The following is a 20,487-nucleotide window of genomic DNA, read 5'->3' on the forward strand; positions in this document are numbered from 1 at the left end:
GCCCAGGAGCTATAGAGCCGTAAGACAGGATTCCTGTGTACAGCAGCGCATGGTCTCCCGGGAGCCTCACATGCTTTGATCCACAGCTTGCTGATCACCGTCACCGGTTGGTTTCTGATCTCGCAGGAGAGTAGGCAGTGAATTCATCTGCAGAGAGTGAGCAGGCAGACGGCGAGGGTCGGGGCGGATCGAGGAGACTGGGTATCCTGGAGGAGGGAGTCCTGCAGGAAGGAGGTGGAACAGCCAGGACACGCTAGAAGCACTGCTTCGTGAGCACTTCTTGGGGCCCTGTGAATGCAAGGCTGCGCTGCTGGCTTTCCACGCCTCATTGCCGGCCCCTTTGTCGAATATTCCAAGGTTTCACACGCGGGGTGAGTCGCACCCTTGTGAGGACTTTGTCGTAGATTTGAGGTGTTAGAGGCTTTGGCTTCACAGTGATCCCCAGGGTCCAGGGCTCATGAGACAGCCTGGAGGGCCTTCCTGCAAATGGCTGAGTGGGACCCTGAGGAAGCATTAGAGGCTCCGCAATAGGGGTAGGCCAGAGCCAGAGAATACAATGACCCTTGAACAGTGGGGGGTTGAGGGGCGCCGACCCCCGTTGCCGTCAAAAATCTGCTTTTGACTTTCCTCAAACCTAACTCCTAATAGCCTGCTGTTAACCAGAAGCCTTACTGCTAACCCAGTTAACACATATTTTGTATATTATATGTATCATATACTATATTCTTATAAGAGGTAGAGAAAATAAAATGTTATTAAGAAAATTATAAGGAAGAGAAAATACAGTGAAGGTACTGGACTGTCTCTACTGATGCCGTAAGTTTATGTCATCTGTTTACAAGATGAATCATCTGTCAGTACCTACATCAGTATTGTCTTAGATGATACAAAACACTATAGGTGTTATACTAACACTAAACATCAAAAAGGAAAAGATAATGTGAAGAAGAAATTCATATTTACTTACAGGGACAAGGATTCGTGCATTGATAAGGAAGAAGCAGCGTGTGGCTGCCTCATGTCACCTGGTGTCATTGATACAATTGCTTCACCGTAGCCCAGCCGATACCCTAATGAGTGGATCTTATAAAATTTTAGGGCATATTGCAGCCATATTCATCATACAGTAATGGAAACATTGGTACATGTTTTAGAAAACTACTTTGTGTTGATAGGCTGATACGCAGCTTCTCCGGTTACGAGAGAGATGCATGCTGTACAGTAATGTAATTCTTTGAAAGCAGAGTGGTAAAAGAGTAAGAATAGTAGCACATTGTTAATTTTATATTAGCTGTCACTCCCCTTATGCCTGTAAAGATAGGTTCTCCACTTTAAGTCTTGCACATGATACTCTACACACAATTTAAAAATATCTGTTGAAAAAATTTGCATATTAATGGACCCACACAGTTCAAATCCCTGTCGTTCAAGGGTCAGCTGTACTATCTGGTGACATGCTGAGCCCCTACATTTGTTCCCGGGCCATTCTGACCTGGGAACCACTAATCACATGAGCGTGTGTGGGGTGCTATGGAAGATTCTCTGCCTTTAAGGATGTAGTTAAGGCAGAACATGAGATGGGTAATCTTTGGAGGTGTCTTCCTTTCCTGTTCCTTTAATTCTCTTAATTGTTTATCTACCAAAGATCAGTATATTTCCTATAGCGTCTCCAGGTCTTGTCAAATTGCAGTCCTCAGTAAACGTAAACTGATAATTAGAACACCACCAGTTACGCGTGTCTGCATATATGAGTCACTCCTCTAATTGTGCACTGCATCATTTAAGCGTTAGAGGTGTGACACATAGAGCAATCAGTGTGATTTCATTCGCACAAAGCAAACTAAATTATATGCTGTGCCCGTCTTAGAGGAATTTTATTATTTTGTGGTGAGAAAAGGCAAGAACTACACTTTTTGTTTTGTTCTAACCTTGCTTGTGTACAACGCTCATATTCATCGAAGTATTCCTAGTGGCTGCCACAAATAATGGCTGGGGGCGTAGAAGGTACGAACACAGCCAGCTCTAAAGGATGCCACCATCCTCGCTTCAGCATCTGGGCCTGTGATGCCCTTTTTCCTGAAACGCTCGCCTGTCTTTGCTTCCATGACTGGACTCTTCTCTGAGTTTTTCTTCTCTGACTTAGATTTATCCATCCATTCCCAAAATGTATATTCATCAAAGATCTGTTCTTGGAGCGTTTCTCTTTTCTCTATATATTCTCACACTTAGCAATTTCTTCTGACATCGTGGCTCAATGGATAGCTCTGTGTGATTGACAGCCAAAGATGTACCTCTTGCTGTCTCCCACGTTCATGTGTTTTTTTTTTTTTGGCTGCATTGGGTCTTCATTGCTGCGCTTCTCTAGTTGCGGCGAGTGGGGGCTACTCTTCCTTGTGGTACGCGGGCTTCTCATTGCAGAGGCTTCTCTTATTGCAGAGCACAGGCTCTAGGTGCGTGGGCTTCAGTCATTGTGGCGTGTGGGCTCAGTAGTTGTGGCTTGCGGGCTCTTGAGCGCAGGCTCAGTAGTGCTTAGTTGCTCTGCGGCATGTGGGATCTTCCTGGACCAGGACTCGAACCAGTGTCCCCTGCATTGGCTGGCAGATTCTTAACCCCTGCGCCACCAGGAAAGTCCCCAAGTTCATGTTTTTCATTTCCAACAACCTGGATATTTTGCTGTCATCTCGAATTCAACTGAATACAGGCACACCTTGGAGATATTGTAGGTTCAGTTCCAGCCCCCTGCAATAAGGTGAATATCACAATAAAGCAAGGCACATGAAGTTTTTGGTTTCCCAGTGCATATAAAAGTTATGTCTACAATATATTGTAGTCTCTTATGTGTGCAGTAGCATTATGTCTAAAAAAACCATGCACATACCTTAATTAAAAAATACTTTATTGTTAAAAAAAAATGCTAGCCATCATCTGAGCCTTCAGCGAGTTGTAAGTTTTTGGCTGGTAGAGGGTCTTGTCTTGATGCTGATGGCTACTGACTGATCAGGATGGTGGCTGCTAAAGGCTGGGGTGAGTGTGACAACTTCTTAAAAGGCAATGAGGTTTCCCTCATCGATTGACTCTTCCTTTCATGAACGATTCCTCTGTGACCTGCGATGGTGTTTGGTAGCATTTTACCCACAGTGGAACTTCTTTCAACATTGGAGTCAGTCTTCTCGAACCCTGCTGCTGCTCCATCAGCTAAGTTTATGCCATATTCTAAGTTTTTGTTGTCATTTCAGCAGTCTTCGCAGCGTCTTCACCAGGAGTAGATTCCATATTAAGAAACCACTTTCTTTGCTCATCCGTAAGGTGCAACTCTTCATCTGTTGAAGTTTTACCATGAGAGTGTAGCTGTTCAGTCACATCTTCAGGTTCCACTTCTAATTCTAGTTTTCTTGCTGTCTCTACCACATCTGCAGTTACTTCCCCCCTAAAGGCTTGAGCCCCTCAGAGTCATCCATGAGGCTTGGAATCATCTTCTTCCAGACTCCTGCTAATGCTGATATTTTGACCTCTTCCCATGAATCATGCATGTTCTTAGTGGAACCTAGAATGGTGTATCCTTTCCAGAAGGTTTTCAATTGACTTTACCCAGATTCATCAAAGGAATCACCGTCTGTGGCAGCTATAGCCTTACAACATATACTTCTTAAATAATAAGACTTGAAAGTCAAAATGACTTCTTGATCCATGGGCTGCAGAATGGATCCTGTGTTAGCAGGCATGAAAACAACATTAATCTTGTTGTCCACCAGAGGTCTTGGGTGACTAGGCGCATTGTCCATGAACTATAATATTTTGGAAGAAACCTTTTTTCTGAGCAGTAGGTCTCAACAGTGGGCTTAAAATATTCAGGGAACCATGTTGTAAACAGATGTGCTGTCATCCAGGCTTCGTTGTTCCATTTAGAGCAGGGATCCCCAGGCCCCGGGCCGTGGACCGGTACCAGGCCTGTTAGGAACCGGGCCGCACAGCAGGAGGTGAGCAGTGGGCGAGCGAGCGAGGCTTCATCTGCCGCTGGAAAATTGCCTTCCATGAAACCGGTGCCTGGTGCCAAGAAGGTTGGGGACCCGCTGCTTTAGAGGGCAGAGTAGATTTAGCGTAATTCTTGAGGGCCCTGGGATTTGCAGAATGGTAAGTGAGCATTGGCTTTAGCTTAAAGTCACCAGCTGCATTAACCTCTAACAGGAGAGTCAGCCTGTCCTTTGAAGCCAGGCATTGACTTCTCTTCTCTAGCTATGAAAGTCCTAGATGGCCTCTTCTAATACAAGGCTATTTCGTCTACACTGAAGATCTGTTGTTTAGTGTAGCCACCTTCATGGACGGTCTCAGATCTTCCGGATAACTTGGTGCAGCTTCTGCATCAGCACTTGCTGCTTCGCCTTGCATTGCTGTGTTATGGAGACGGCCTCTTTCCTTAGACCTCGTGAGCCAACCTCTCCCAGCTTCAGACTCCTGCAGCTTCCTCTCCGCTCTCAGTCTTCACAGAATTGAAGAGAGTTAGGGCCTTGCTCTGGATTAGGCTTTGGCTTAGGGGAATATTGTGGCTGGTTTGATCTTCTGTCCAGATCACTAAAACTTTCTTCATAACGCCAGTCAGCCTGTTTTGCTTTCTTACCATTCACTGGAGTAGCACTTTTAATTTCCTTCAAGGACTTTTCTTTTGCATTCACAACTTGGCTGACTGACTGTTGCAAGAGGCCCAGCTTTCAGCCTATCCCAGCTTTTGACATGCCTTCCTCACTAAGCTTAATCATGTCTAGATTTTGACTTAAAGCGAGGGACGTGCGACTCTTCCTTTCACTTGAACACTTAGAGGCCATTGTAGGGTTGTTAACTGGTCTAATTTCAATATTGTCATGTCTCAGAGAAGAGAAGAGGGAGAGAGATGCGGAAACAGCCGGTTGGTAGAGCAGTCAGGACGCACACAACATTTACTGATGAAGCTCACTGTCTATATAAGATTGTCTGTAGAGCCTGAGGTTCCTGGCTCCCCAAACTGGTCACAACAGTAACATCAAAATCACTGATCACAGATCACCGTAACAAATGTCCTAATAATGAAAAAGCCTGAAATATTGTGAGAATTACCACAGAGATGCGAAGTGAGTCATTGCTGTTGGGAAAATGGTACCAATGGACTTGCTTGATACAGCCTTCCCACAAACTTTCAATTTGTAAAAACCGCAGCATCTGTGAAGCACAGTAAAGCCAAGTACAGTAAAACGAGGTATACCTGTACTCATTGTCCAAAACCCGTTTTCTTACCTTGGTCCCTATTTTTTGGAAGGGCACCATCTTCTCTAAGGTGGAAGAAGGAAAAGGGAGACTGAAACTGTAAGCCAGGAGAGAACTTCCTGATCTTGGAGAGGAAGTGTGGTTCATCTCAGATCGCTCCAGAGCAAAAGGAAGACAAGGGAAGGAGAAGCGAGGGTACCTGGGGTCCTAGTATCAGTAGTTATGTTGTGGAACTTCCTGAAACAGGGACTCACTTTGTTGTGACCCACACTCCTTAACTGTACTCTTCCAGTGTCTTGGAAAGGCTGTTTACATGTAGAACCACAGAGTCATGGAACTTGAGATTCGTAAGGAACAGGTTTCTCTGCAAGTGAGAAGACTGAGCCCCAGAAGGACAGTGTAGCCAGGTGGTTAAAGACGTGGGCTTTGGAGTCAAACAGCCCTGGTTGAATCCAGTTTGGCCATCCGGTCTGTGACCTGAGGGTGAGATTAGTGTCCCCTCTAAGCTTCAGTTCCCTTGTACGTGAAATGAGAGGGTCATGGCAGGTGAATGAGATACTGCAGCACCCACCACGGCCTGGCATGCTCTAGTTATTACTTTGTTTCTCTTTCTGTTGGCTCCTGCTGGCATGTAAACGACAAGAAGTCAGGGTGTTTTGACTGCTTGCTCCAGCTGTATCCCCCGTGTCTAGAAAGATGCCTGGCGGACACGCAGGTAGCCGCTGCGTGAGTCAGACAAGTGCTCAGGAGAGTGTGCAGTCCGCTGACAGTGGTGGTCGAAAATAGCGACGTGTCGCAACCACAGAGGGCCAGAACCCAGTGTTCTGGGAAGTGCTTGGCGGCGCTTACAGGCGTTCTGGTAATTACGTTGCCAAGAAACTTTAGTGATGAATAAATGTTCTCACTAACCACCTTCCTGAAAATGGCTTGTTTTTTTCAGTGGAGAAAAAAATTTTCATATTTTTTACTACATCTATGCTGGTTTAGCTGAAAAGAAGAAACTAGCCCATTACAAATTGCCGGAAAATAAGCCTCCCAGGTAACCCAGCAGCTTGAACTTTCATAAATAATGCTTCTACTTTTCACTTAATCACTCATTTCACTTAATTTCAGATTTTCACCTGTCCTTTCTTTTTTTTTTCTTCCAGATACCTGCAAAATGACCACATCAGAACAGTACAGGACATGATGAATAATAGTTTCTATAAATCCCAATATGAATTAATTGAGCAGTGTTTCAAAGTCATCGGTTTTACAATGGAGGTGGGTATGGAAGACATTTGAACCTCTTTAGGAAGTGTCTTTTTGTCCTCGCTGATGGTGAGAGTTAGCATTTATTGAGTGGTCCACATGCCAGATATTGTGCTAAGTGCTTTACATGGATAATTTTTAAATTACTGAAATGACCTTATGAAATAACTAGAATTATAATTTTTACTTTATACATGAGGAACCATGTCCTTGAGATACAACTGAATTTCGTTTTGTTCTTAGTCTTTTATTTTACTTATATTTGCATCTCCCACATATATATAAAATTTTATGTAAATGCAGAAATGTGATCATGTCACACATTCCTTTTTAGTGCAGTTTTCTTTTTCTAACAACTTTATTAAGATATAATTCACATACTGTACAAATCAGCCATTTTAAAGTGTACATTTTGGGGCTTCCCTGGTGGCGCAGTGGTTGAGAGTCCGCCTGCCAATGCAGGGGGCGTGGGTTCGTGCCCCGGTCCGGGAGGATCCCACACGCAGCGGAGCGGCTGGGCCCGTGAGCCGTGGCCGCTGAGCCTGCGCATCCGGAGCCTGTGCTCCACAACGGGAGAGGCCACAACAGTGAGAGGCCCGCATACCGCCAAAAAAAGAAAAAAAAAGTGTACATTTTAATGACTTTTCATACAGTTACTGAGGTGTGCATCCTTCCCCCTAATCACTTTGAGAATATTTTCATGTTCTAAATTTTTCACTCCAGACGAAACCTGCTAGTGATTAGCAGTTCCTCCTCATTCCCGTCCCACCTCTGCTTCTGTCACTGTACATCCGTTTATTCTGGACATTTCGCATGAATTGAGTGATGCAATATGTCACCCTTTGTGACCGGCTTCTCTCATTTGACATAATGTTTTCAGGGTCCATCCGTGTTGTAGCATGTGTCAGTACTTCATTTCTTTTTATCGAGGAATAATATTCCATTGTATGGATATACCTCATGTTATTTGTCCATGCATCACGTGATGGGCGTTTGGGTTGTTTCCACTTTTCGGTCATTGTCAAAAATGCTGCTGTGATCATCCGCATCTGAGTTTTTGTGTGACATGAGTTTTCACTTCTCTTTAGGGTATACCAAGGGTGGAAGAGCCAGGTCATAGAGTAACACGATGTTTAACCTTTTGAGGAACTACCAGACTGTGTTCCAAAGCAGCCGCACTATTTTACATTCCAGCCGGCAGTGTATAAAGGTTCTGACTTCTCTCCGTCTTCCCCAGCACTTATTATTATCTGTTTATAGCCATTATAGTGGGTGTGACGTGGTGTGTCACTGTGGTTTTGGTTTGCATTTCCCTAAAGGCTTATGATGCTGAACTTCTTTTCATGTACTTATCTTTTCAGGTAGTTTATCATTTACATATCTTCTTTGAAGAAACATCTGTTCAGATTCTTTGCCAATTTTTTAATTAGGTTGTCTTTTTATTATTGAGTTGTAAGAATTCTTTGTATTGTAGATACAAGTGTCGTATGATTTGCAAAAATTTTCTCTTTTGTTGTCTTTTTACTTTTTTGATGGCATCCTTTGAAGCCACATTATCTGTATTATTGATTTCACTTAAAAAATATTTTTATTAACGTATTAATTTGGTTTCTTGTGTTGTTCTTTTTCTTAAGGAGAATACTTGGTTCTTCTGTTTCCTCCTTTTCCTTATTTAATAATGAAGGTATTTAAGGCTATAAATTTATCCCTGAGTAATAAAGATTTCTTTCTTTGTCCTAGGTTGTTTTTTTAAGTTTTATAGCAAAGTATCTTGTTTACTAGGGATTCCTGAAGGTTGTTAGAGAAGCTTTCAGACTCTGCTCTTAGCAGTTTACTGTTCGTTGTGTTGATTCAATCCTACGATAAAAAGAACACTTCACTCGGAACATGAATCAGGCTTCTAGATGAACTCTTGCAGGAAAGTAATGTGCAGTTTGTTGGATTTTAATTTCATTTTCATAAATGACACTCTTGCAACTTGAAACTGTTAGTGTGTCTGCTTATGAAGTTTACTGAAATTTCTTGGGTTATCAAATCTCTGCTAAGAGCCCGAGCTAAAAATAATACCTGATTCTTCTCCAAAAGTTTGGAAAATCTTATCAGCAGGATGTAAAGTGTAGACATGCTAATAGAAGTGACCCTTGACAAGAATCATCCAGATTATGTGCCGTGAGGTTATTGAATCTAATTTTGCAGCGTGTTTTTCAGGCACTGTTGCCTCCCTTCTAAAATGCAAGGCTGTCAGCGATAAACTTTTGTCCATTTGATGCATTTTCTTACCAGAAGTTAATATTTCTAAAGCTGTACCTGTTCTCAGAATAGAGAAAAGTTTGCTGCTAAGTGCGTTTTCTCCAAATATGGAGCCTCTGCTGTTGACAGCTCTGACGATGGGTGGTCTCCCACTCTTGACTTCTCTTTGAAAGCCTTTGACTTGACCTTGGGTATCCTTGCTGCAGGCCTGAGGGGAAGTATTCTTAAGACCTTGACCCTTGACCTCAGGGAGTGAGGTGTGATCTCTGCCAGCTGGGTGAGGTTGGAGAAGCAGGACAGATGAATGACTTTTTTTTTTGCCTTGAAATTAGGGCCTTCAGGAGAGGTTTAAGTAAACCAGGGTAATCTATGTCCATCAGGAAACATTTCAACTTTTAGAGTTAATTTTTCTGGTGTGGGCTTTCTCCATAGCCAGGAGGAATTCAGATTTGATGGGGAGACTTCCTACCTGGCTGCCTTTACAGCCCCAGAATTTAGAGTCCTCCTTGAGTTCTGAATAAGCTTTGCTACCAAGTTTCTAGATGAACTGGTTGTGGGGAGGGGTGGGTGAGAGCTGTAGGAGCCATAGGGGACATGGCAGGGTGCTTTCAGGACCAACTGAAACAAAATAACTACTCTGGGGACCAGAGAAGAATTATTACCATGACTTCCCAGTTTTTGCCAGAAGATGGAGAATTTTATGGACCAGAGAGAGAAGCATTACTGTAGACTCATGGGCAAGCCAGGGTTGAACGCATCCTTAGGCAGATACTCTACTCACAGGAAGTCTTGAGCTAAAGTTGAGTAACTTTTTGATTTAGAAGTAGAGGCTCCAGCTTGATCATCTTTTTTTCTGAGTGACGCATTCTTTCCGTAGATTCTTGGACCCTGGCTGGAACTTTGGCTGTCTACTCTAGAACCTGCAGCTCAAATCAGGAAACTCAGTGGTTCTGTGGTTTCTAGGCAGAAAGGAGATGATTGGGACCTTCTCTCTGTTGATGCATTAAATAGCTTTAGGCTGTAAAATGGAAAAAAAGAATCCATTGTTTGTTAAGATTTCTGAGGGTTTTTAGGGAAGCTTGCAGACTTTGCTCTTAGCTGTAATACTTTCTGCAGGTGAGACACATGCATGTTTCTTAAAGGGCCAGTATGTAAATCTTAATCCCCCACTGCACTCTCACAGAAGAAAAAGAAGAAGAAAAAGAAGGAGGAGGGGGAGGGGGAGAACAAGAAGCAGCAGCAGCAGCACAGGTTGACAGGGTGACGGGATTGACGTATGAGGACAGGACAATTCGCTTGATCAGTAAAAGCCTTTGCTGGAGAGTTGGGAGAAAAATGATGAGGACAGAATAGGAGTTGAACAATTGAGAGAGTACTAAGCTTATAGAACTTACTGTGGATATCTCATGTGAAGGGTGGAGTGCTATGTGCCCTTTTTTTAGCAGTGATGTCTGGGGTGGTGGACATCATGTGACACTGAAAACTGCTGTCAACCTTACCTGACTATATTTTGGGAACAACACCAATCTGAACTCTACCGTTTGCAGTCAGAGATGACCCTAATACATTTCCTAATAAAATAGATACGGTTATTACTAGTGCCCTGTGTATGTAATTGGTTCAGCTCTGGAAGAGGAAGTCCCTGACTCGGATGGCATGAGTTTCAGCCATATTCCAAGTGACATATGACTGCCACCCAGAGATTTCAGACAAGCCATGGGAGACACTCCGGGTGATTCCACATGCCACCCTGTTCCAGACTTGGTCCCGTTCATATGCTCTGATTCTGAGGTTCCATCGCATCGTTGGTGACCACCTGGGTCTTTTGCTCTCATTCTGGCTCCAAGGACCAAGATCTTGCTCCCCGCTGAATGCTTGAGCACAACATAAAAGCCAGCTTAGCTGCATCAGGAGGGAAAATAGGATATTTGCTGCTCCAGTGGGCTGGCATAATGCTAGTTAAACTTGACTCTACCCCACCCCGAGCCCTTCCTGGCTGTGGCTGCTTTCGGTGCATCTTCCTCACTTCTTTTTGCCAAAATTCAAATTCAGATCAGCCTCCTCCCCTTCTGTTGCATCACTTTCCCTCTCCCTAACCTCCCTCCAACCCTGCCATCACCCACAGCTTGTACCTATGGAGACAAGTTGATTTAAGCACTAGCGGGTATCCTGGCTCTTAAAGCAGAAAGGGATGCAGTGAATAAAGAAAAACACAGCATCCACTCCTGTCTCCAATCCTTGGTCCTAGGCTGAATGTTGCTACTGGTAGATGCCCCTTTGGACTGCAGTCTGGCTGTACTGGTTGCCTGGTTGGGGGAAAACAGGAGAGGCTCATTGGATCTCAGAGCATCCTCCAAATGGGAAGCATGTTGTATGCCAAGCAAGCAGCTCCTGCTGCCGACCCGGGGCTGGGCCCCTTTGTAGTACTTTTCCCTGCTGTATATCATCAGAAGAGCTGATCTTCTTACCAGTTCCTTCCCCCAGAGGTTGCTATCTTAGAAGTAGGGAACCATTTTTAATTGGTTTGTTTATTACTTCCAAGTCCCAGTCCTTAGAGGCAATGTTTCACTTATATTTGCCTCAACTGCTTTCCATTGCCTGGTAGAGCAATGATTAGTCACATTAAAATGAAACCAGTCTAGCAGTTAGCCTCTAGTGACAAACATATTTCATTTTTGTAAAACTGGATGTTCCAAATTTAAACATATTCAGTGTTTACTGAACATCCAAACATATAGCTTAGGTTAAAGGAAAACATAACATCTGTTTCTGGAACTGAAGCACAATCACTGCTAAATATCTTGTGGAGACTTTTAGTCCAGTTCAAGGTGACTCTCCTAGAATGTGCTGGTCTCCCCACTAAAAGCAGAGCCTCAGAGTTAACAGGGCAGACTGTCCCGCTTTGGAGACAGTGGAATCGAACTGAGTGGGTGTTTACTTCCTTTTTATCCCACTAGTGATTTTTTTTAATGTCGTCTCACTGCCTTGTTTGGACTTTTTTTTTTTTGTGGTACGTGGACCTCTCACTGCTGTGGCCTCTCCCGCTGCGGAGCACAGGCTCCAGACGCGCAGGCTCAGCGGCCATGGCTCACGGGCCCAGCCGCTCCGCGGCATGTGGGATCTTCCCGCACTGGGGCACGAACCCATGTCCCCTGCATCGGCAGGCGGACTCTCAACCGCTGCGCCACCAGGGAAGCCCTGGATATGTCTTTTGTCCATAGCTGCTTCAGTTTCACTTTGGAAAGAGGCAGCTTGCACAATCAAGTTAAATGGCTTGATTTTCACATCCTTTAATCACAGCTTGCTGCCTACACATTTTACGGCTGCACAATTTTGGTGACTCTTCAATACAGAGAGTGTCTCTCTCTCTCTCTTTTTCTCTCTCATTCTGTCTCTCCCCGCTTGTCTTTCTCCGGTTGGTGTCAACAGTACCCATGGTGTAGGTTTCCCTTTCAATATTTCGGGGTTTACAATTTACTTGTACACAGGCCAGGCAAAGTGACAGGCAAATCAAAATCAGATATTCTCTACAAATAACACAAATTGGAAAACTCTTAAAACTTTTCAAAACCCATGATTTCCTAAGCCATTTTCCTGCCACAGTTTTAAGATAAATGATTAGTAGTTTTATGAGTCAACTTATTTAGAGGCAGTTTTTATCACGTCGTGACAGGAATTTTATTTGTTTCCCTTTGCACAAAGTCACAAGTCTTTTGTCTAAGATGAGAATGCCTTTTTTTTTTTCCTGCTTTAATTTTGCTTACATTTCTTATAACAGTCTAAAATCACAAGCTAGTACATTTTCTTTGGATTATCAGTTATGGCTTCAGTTGTGATCAAATAATATTTGTGAAGTAAATTTTAAAGTATTTAAAGCATCACACAGTGTTGAATTTCTATGAAACACTTTATTTTTAAAAATTGGTTTTAGTCAGCATGGGAGGGGCATAAAATTCCCTTTTAGTTAGTCATTTGATAATAATTTAAAAATGATAATTTGATACCTAGTTGTCTTCATTCAACATACATAAAAAGTTACAATTCTTGAATGCCATAATTCAGCCAACATCGATGATTTGAAGAGAATGAGAGGACCAGGGAAGCCAGTTGACTTCTCTTAGTTTGACATCATAGGCTGTGGGATAACCTTGTTATGCTGGATCCTAAAGATTCTTCCCCAGTCTGTCGGCAGCCACAGGCACTGCCTTGCTGTACTCAAGGGGAGAATGATGCTAACATTTCTGTGCTGTGTTTCAGCAACTTGGAAGTGTATACAGTATACTGGCTGCAATCCTGAACGTTGGAAACATTGAATTTTCTTCTGTGGCAACCGAACACCAGATTGACAAGAGCCACATTTCTAATCATGCAGCTCTGGAGAACTGTGAGTTTTATTATCTTGCATTCAAAACTGAACTCCTAAAAAAAGTCTGATGACATACTGACAGTGCCACATAGGGATAACTTCAAGCAGTTGTACTTTTTTGGAATCCTAAAAATGAATACTCAGATTCAATTTGTGTCAAATGGAGTTTTCAAAGTCCACTATTTAAAACAGATCTTCATGGCTACAAATTAACTAATTACTGTAGAAAACATTTCTAAAGGCTAGGCTTTCATGATTATTTTAGGAGCTATTTACATTTCAATGTAAAAACACAGAAAGCGTAGTTAAAATTTAGCAAACTGATCTGAAAAAGAGTTAAAGTTGTTATTGTGATAACAATTTGGCATCTGTTATCATTTTATAAGTAATAAAGACCTGAATATTTATTTTCGTACTGGATGGATTTTTTACACGCATTCATCTTGGGTTGATTAATTTCGGAGTCATTTTCTATGCAAGAAAAGTACATCACAGTATTTGCTTCAAATCAGCTTTTCTCTTACTGGCAGAGTTCGATGAATTATTTTAATAATTTAAGGTTTCACACTGATACCGTCCAGTGGCAAAGCTTTTTAATTTAGAATATACCCTAATTTTTATTTTTAGCGTTGTCATATGCCTCCACAATTCTAGATTAGTTAAAGTTTCATTCATAACCTAGGAAATAATGTTATAAAATTTTGTTTATATATTTTTTTCTGATTTATACTTACTCAGGAACAGAATGAGATGTTTTAGGATAATTTCAGAGGGCCACCCTGGTCTGGATCTGTCCCCAAATCCCCATCATCTCCATCCCACCAGCTTGGTAACACAGCAGAACAAGCATCTGAGGTTGGCATGTTATGATTGGCAGGTACCTGGAAACCTGTTCTGGCTTTTCATATATAAGGAAACCTTAATTGGCACATAAGATATTAGGTTATCAGAAGTGGAAGGAATTGCCAGAAAGCGCCAATGACAACATTCAAACCTCACCATCTGGTCATAATTACAAGAGTTATCAGCAACCAACAGAATGCGTTGCAATAGAGCTATGTCGTAAATATGAGTACACTTAGAAACTGCCAAACTGAAAAATGATCTTGATGATTGGAAACCCATTTCCGTATAGCAGGAGACAGTCATGTGGGTCACAGAAGGTTAATGTTAATATGAATATAGTTAAAACGAATTAAAGCACTCATGGAAAATAGAAATTTTACTAATTTACATTAAAGTGATTTGTAATTAAAGTCACAAGGAATTATCTCCAAACCAGGGCCATGTTTCCAGATGATTTTACAGGTGCATGGTTTCAATCAGGCACCAGTTTTGTCCATTCTATCCCCAAACTCTCTCCCAAATATGACCTCTTGTCTTTCTCTCCATCATCATTATTCTCATCTAAGACACATCATGTCTCACCTGCACTAAGTGACCACCCAGTTGTTCATTGCACGTTAATTCTTGAACTTTTCCAGGTTGTCCTCCACAGTTCATTCAGGAACCACTTAACACATGTATCCGTGGTGTCTCTCAGCCTTCCTCTCCTATCCTCCTTGTCCCTCTCCTTCTCCCCCTCTATCTTCCCACTTGTTCTTCTTGATTAGCTTCTCATTCCCTCTGGATAAAGACCATCAAGATGAGAACTTTGTCTTAAAAGGGGTTCTACTTAGCAGTATATCCCCAGGTAAAACACCTGGCATGTAGTAGATGTTCAATAAATAAATATATGTCAAATTAATGAATAATGGGGGAATAGAAATAGACATACCAGTCAATAGGAGACATTATTCAGAAACAGAGCGAAGTAGAATTACCAGAAAGGCATTACAAATCACTAGGGAATCAGTGTTGTAGGGACAAGCAACTGGCCGACCATTTTGAGGAGGGGGAGTTTGAATCCTTCTCATACGCCCTATACCAAAGTGTATTCCAAATGTCTATCAATTTAAATGCAAATAAGTAAATAAATACATACATACATAAATGTACAGGACAAAATGCATTTATATAATCCTGAGATGAGAAAAGACTTGAAGGACTTTATGTGCAGAAAACCTAGAGCAGAAATAATTTTTTAAGTGGATATTTGACAACATAAAAATTAAAGCTTTCATACCAAAAAAGGAAAATAGATTAAATTGCAATGCAAATGAAAAATGAGGGAAAATACTTGCAATATATATATCAAAGCATTATTCTCTTTAAACTCTTATAAATTGATTAGGAAGAGATGAATATATCAATGAAAAATAGGCAGATTACAAAATAAGAAAATGAAAATGTGGCAGTTTACAAAGTAAGAACCACAAATCACTAATAAAAATATGCAAAGAAGAAAGTATTCAGCTTTGCTAGGAGTCAAAGTGAAAGAAGAAAGCATTCTTTTTAAGAATAACAATCCCTGGTGTCCATGCAATTGTGTTGAAATTATTTACCTTTCATTTGGCTGGTAGGAGTACAGTTGGTTTAGAGTTTTTGAAGAGCAGCTAAATAGAATATATCAAAAGGCTTAGAAGTGTTTATATACTCAACCAATTGCTGAATTTAGGCAGTTTATGCTAAGAAAATGATACAAGGCAGAAGCACAGATTCATGCCCAAAATATTCATCCTAGCATTCTTTACAATTGTGAATATATGGAAGCAACCTAAATATGCAACAATTTAAAAATTGATATGTTATTATATATGTCAGAGTACTATGTGACAAATTAAAATTATATCAACAAACAGTATTCAACAAGATGGGAAATGCTTAAGCTATTAAGATAAAATATATGTGCAGAATAGTGGTAATAAACATGCCTAGAAGGAAAGAAATGCAGAGTGTTTTCTCTGAAGGTAGGATTTGTGTATTAAGCTTATATTACTTCTACATTGTGAAAAACTATTTTGTTTAAATAAGGTTCAACAATTTTAGCAACATAACCAAGAAATATCTTGTCCCAAGTGCTAAAACTAAATTTAAAATGTTCAAAATATTTTAAAAGGAGAACGACTGATTTGAGAAACCAGCCTGTCTGTCCTGTAATAGTTTGGGTTAAGGATGTTTATTATATTCAACAATGAGTTTTGTTCACTGAGTTAAAATTACCTGTGATATTTAATTAAATATTAAATATTTGTTCGGGCAATAAGTTTTAACAAACTTTAGTCATTGACATATATAACTGAAAAATAGTAGTATGATTAAAAAGTATATGAATGTCAAGACGTTTTATGCTCGTTTGTTTCCATCTTGCAGAAGTTACTTAAAATGCATTTGTTTGGGTATATCCCTGAAGTCTAGGTAACTTTACAATTAATTTCCATGTTTTGAAAATGTGTCTGTAATAGTTGCATCCAAATGATAGCAGAACTGTTCATTATGTTTTTAAATATTTTAACATAATTCAGTGAAATTGTGTTTGGCGTCACCTAAACAACCACTGGTTTGTGTGGAAGGTCACTCTATCAGCCAGCTCAGTTTGGGTTGTGCTGTATTATACAACAGCCTATAGCTGACCAGTCGAGATTAGCGGAGAAAGATGATCTAGAAGAAGCACAGGGCTCCTATTGAATAGGATATTCTTTTTATATTATAAAACCTTCACATGTTTATTTCATGTCATTTGAAGAAGGTGAATTAAGACATTTTCATTCTCTGGGAAACGACATCATTGTCATCATATCTTCTAACAACACATGTTTATTTATTTGTAGCTGCTTCTTTGCTTTGCATTCAAGCAGATGAGCTACAAGAAGCTCTCACCTCCCACTGCGTGGTCACTAGAGGAGAAACCATCATACGACCCAATACTGTAGAGAAAGCTACTGACGTCAGGGATGCGACAGCGAAAACTTTATATGGACGCCTGTTTAGCTGGATAGTCAATTGCATTAACAGCTTATTGAAGCACAACGCATCACCCAGGTAAAAAACTTTATAGAACTTGTTCCCCAAACGTCAGGTGATGTAAATCTGTTTTCTAATTTACTGATTTGTCTGTGAGTCCCTTTGAAAATGTTTCTAATTGGTGTCGTTTAATTATTAAACTTTTGTTTCTAGTTTAAGCTCTGCTTTATTTACTAATGGTGCCACTTCATTGCATCAGGTAGCTATAAAACTTTAAAACTGCTGGGACACTGTAGCAACATGAATAAACATAATAGAAAGTGATTTTTTAATGTGACTTCTTACTGTCAATTTATATGTTCTTTTAATTAGAAGGTGTACTGTGAAGCATATACCATTTTATACTTGCAGAGAATGTCTATTCAGCAGTTCTTTGTCTTTGAGGGATTGAATTAAAATTTCAAGGCAAAGGAAAACTTTCTTTTCATAGTTTAACTCTCATTATAACCCAGCAGGGGTACATATGATCTTCAATGAAATTTGGTTAAGAAATGCTGTAGATAGCTAATAAGTGATAGAGCAAGATGTGAACAGTAGTGTTATCTGACCATAACAGATGCAAAATGCAACTTAAGTCTCCAGCCTGTCTAGTGCCTTATCTGAAATCGCAGCCACCACTGAGTGCCCTCTGTACACCAGGGATTGTGCCAAGATATATCCTTACATTTACATCCAAAGCTGTGTTCTCCTATAAATTATATAATCTTTAGAAATTGGTATGTGAAAAATATGGTGGATTCCTACCTTAAGATCACCTCTTTCACACTTGCTTACTAAGCATAAAAGACCATTTCATATACATTTCAGGGGTGTAATTCACTGTTATTTTTCCACTAAAATACACACCACACCATAGTATCATTTAGACTATCCAAGAGAGTTAAGAACATCGAGGAATAACGTTCTTAAGTCTCTCTCCCTCAAAATTAGTGAACAGAGGTAACCATTGTGGAGGAGCAGGGCAAAGTTGCATCTGGAATATTGAATTGTGAAATAGTATTGAATTGTATTTTAAATTATTTCATTATGATATAAATTAATATATATTTATATCTTTCTCCAGGTTACTGTTCATCCCATATTTAAAATTATGAGTGGATAATTAAAAACCAAATAACAGTTCTTTAAAATAAGTAAAATATCTTTAGCAGGTTGTTTTAATTGTCCTAAAATGAGAGACTAAATACCCTTTCACTGAATTTTTGCTTTTCTGGTATGGTTTTTACTGAACACATTCATACTATATTCTGAGCGCTGGCTAGGTTTTCCCTGTGATTCATGACTCTAGGAGTAGTTTCTGTAGTACAAGGAAAATATTATACTGTCTACATATTAAAATGAATGCTACCTAGTTAATGTTCTGTGGAGGGAAACGTTTTCAATTAAGAAAATTTTCGCACGGACATATATACACTACCAAATGTAAAATAGATAGCTAGTGGGAAGCAGCCACATAGCATAGGGAGATCAGCTTGGTGCCTTGTGACCACCTAGAGGGGTGGGATAGGGAGAGTGGGAGGGAGACGCAAGAGGGAGGAAATATGGAGATATATGTATATATATAGGTGATTCACTTTATTATACAGCAGAAACTAACACACCATTGTAAAGCAATTATACTCCAATAAAGATGTTAAAAAATTTTTTAAAAAAAAAGAAAGAAAAAATTTTCACTCTATGTCCTGGTAGTAGTTTCTTAGCTAAATCACAAAAGTGACGCTGAGATACCCTGCTTTGAATTACCTCCTAAGAAAATAAATAAGAACGCAAAATAATGCCTCTTCAATCTTCCAGTGGGAATGATGATGAGCTAAGCATCGGCATTCTGGATATATTTGGCTTTGAAAATTTCAAAAAAAACTCCTTTGAGCAGCTGTGCATTAACATTGCAAATGAACAAATTCAGTTTTATTTCAATCAACATGTGTTCGCCTGGGAACAGGTAAGTTGAGGTGCTTTGTTATACATAGTATAGATGCATGCAGTGTGTGTGTTCTGTGGAGAATTGTACTAGGAAGCAGGATCTAAATCATAGATTTAAAGCCTGAAACATTTAATAAAGACCAAAAAAAGGTTTCCTTTTCTCCATGCTCATTATAAAAACAAAAACAAGCCAAAAAGCTGGTATGAATTTAGTGTGTCTTGATACGTGTTGCTGAGTGTACTCCACCAAAAATCACTGGACTCTTCTCCAAAACTTAGCACGTCTGAGTCCTTGCAAACAAAGAAGTTTCCTTTGGAAATTTAAGTAAGCAGATGTGTCTAGCTCTTTCTTTCTGTAGACTGCATAGCTGAAATTCTGTTTGAAATGTAAATATCCATCTAAAATGCATTAAACTTCAGAATTCCAGTTGCTAGGCAGCGGAATGCAAGATAATGGATTTGATGTAAATGCCATGAAACGGTGATTTTGTCACAGTACAATGTGTAATAATGATTCAGCTTCAAAAGTCAGAAACTCACTTGCATTGCATTTGGCAAAACGTTAGTGTTAAAATTACTTAGTTAATCAAGTCTAAAAGAAATAGTAGTATTTTATATCATTTAGTGTGCTATTTCTCCTTTAAATAATATTAAATTGTTTTGTGTTTACTGATTAAAACTGAGGTTTTTGTTTAAATTTGAGGTAAATTAGAGGTACATGATGAACCTCTTTTGCTTCAAAATATTTAGCCTTATTGCAAATTTACTTTGAGATCGCATCTTGAAAACAGTGGTTGCACAAAAAATGTTTGGATTGTGACATTTCTTAGGTCAAAAAAGGGACATAAATTTAAGATTTTATCTGTGTTTGCACAGCTCTCATCTACCCCAGATTCTTGTTCATCCCATACTCATTCTCTCACCCTCTCCCTCTACCCCTTCTCCACTCCTCTCCAGTAGCGCCATCCTTTGGCCTAGTTATATGATGAAATCCTTTAAAGTCTTTAAAAACAGAGCCCTTCTCCAGCCTGCTATGTCTGCAGCCATAGCCCTCCCCCTTCCCTTCATAGCCAGGCTCCTTGAAAACATATTCAACCTTCACTGTAATGTACCCGCCTGGGTACATTGAGTTCGTAGTATCTGGCTACTGGAAGGGCCCTTCTTAATCTCATCACTCATTAGTATCAGAAACATTTTAGTCTCCACATTATTATTGTCAACCCTGTTGACAGATTCCTGTTTCTGGAAAATCCCTCTTTTGTCATCCCTAACACGCTTTCTGTTTCTCTTGCTCTCTGATGGGTTCCTCCTTTACTCTTCCTGCACCAGCCCATAAATCCGTGGTTCTTAACCCTGGCTACATATTTGAATCACTTGGGTAAAATCCCAGTGCTCAGATCCTATCCCAGACCCATTAAGTCAGATATCGTCGAATGAGACCTAGCTATCACTATTTTTCAAAGGTTCCCAGTCTCTTCCAATGTGTAGCCAATTACTGCCCTAAATGCGAGCTCCCAATGGCTTCCATTTTTGACCTCTTCTTATATTCACTAGGAAAG

General features: G+C 40.3%; 1 protein-coding gene across 1 annotated transcript in view; it reads left to right on the forward strand.

The window, feature by feature from the left end:
- MYO3A (myosin IIIA) overlaps positions 1-20,487 on the forward strand; it is a 170,787-nt gene that overhangs the window by 80,630 nt on the left and 69,670 nt on the right. Inside the window, exons 14-18 of the mRNA XM_065871798.1 lie at positions 6,176-6,274; positions 6,384-6,498; positions 12,994-13,120; positions 16,813-17,023; positions 18,800-18,947. Of these exons, the coding sequence (XP_065727870.1) occupies positions 6,176-6,274; positions 6,384-6,498; positions 12,994-13,120; positions 16,813-17,023; positions 18,800-18,947 (700 nt within the window). The remainder of the gene's footprint in view (positions 1-6,175; positions 6,275-6,383; positions 6,499-12,993; positions 13,121-16,812; positions 17,024-18,799; positions 18,948-20,487) is intronic.

This window comes from Phocoena phocoena, chromosome 2 (assembly GCF_963924675.1).
Source record: "Phocoena phocoena chromosome 2, mPhoPho1.1, whole genome shotgun sequence".
NCBI classification, from domain to species: Eukaryota; Metazoa; Chordata; class Mammalia; order Artiodactyla; family Phocoenidae; genus Phocoena; species Phocoena phocoena.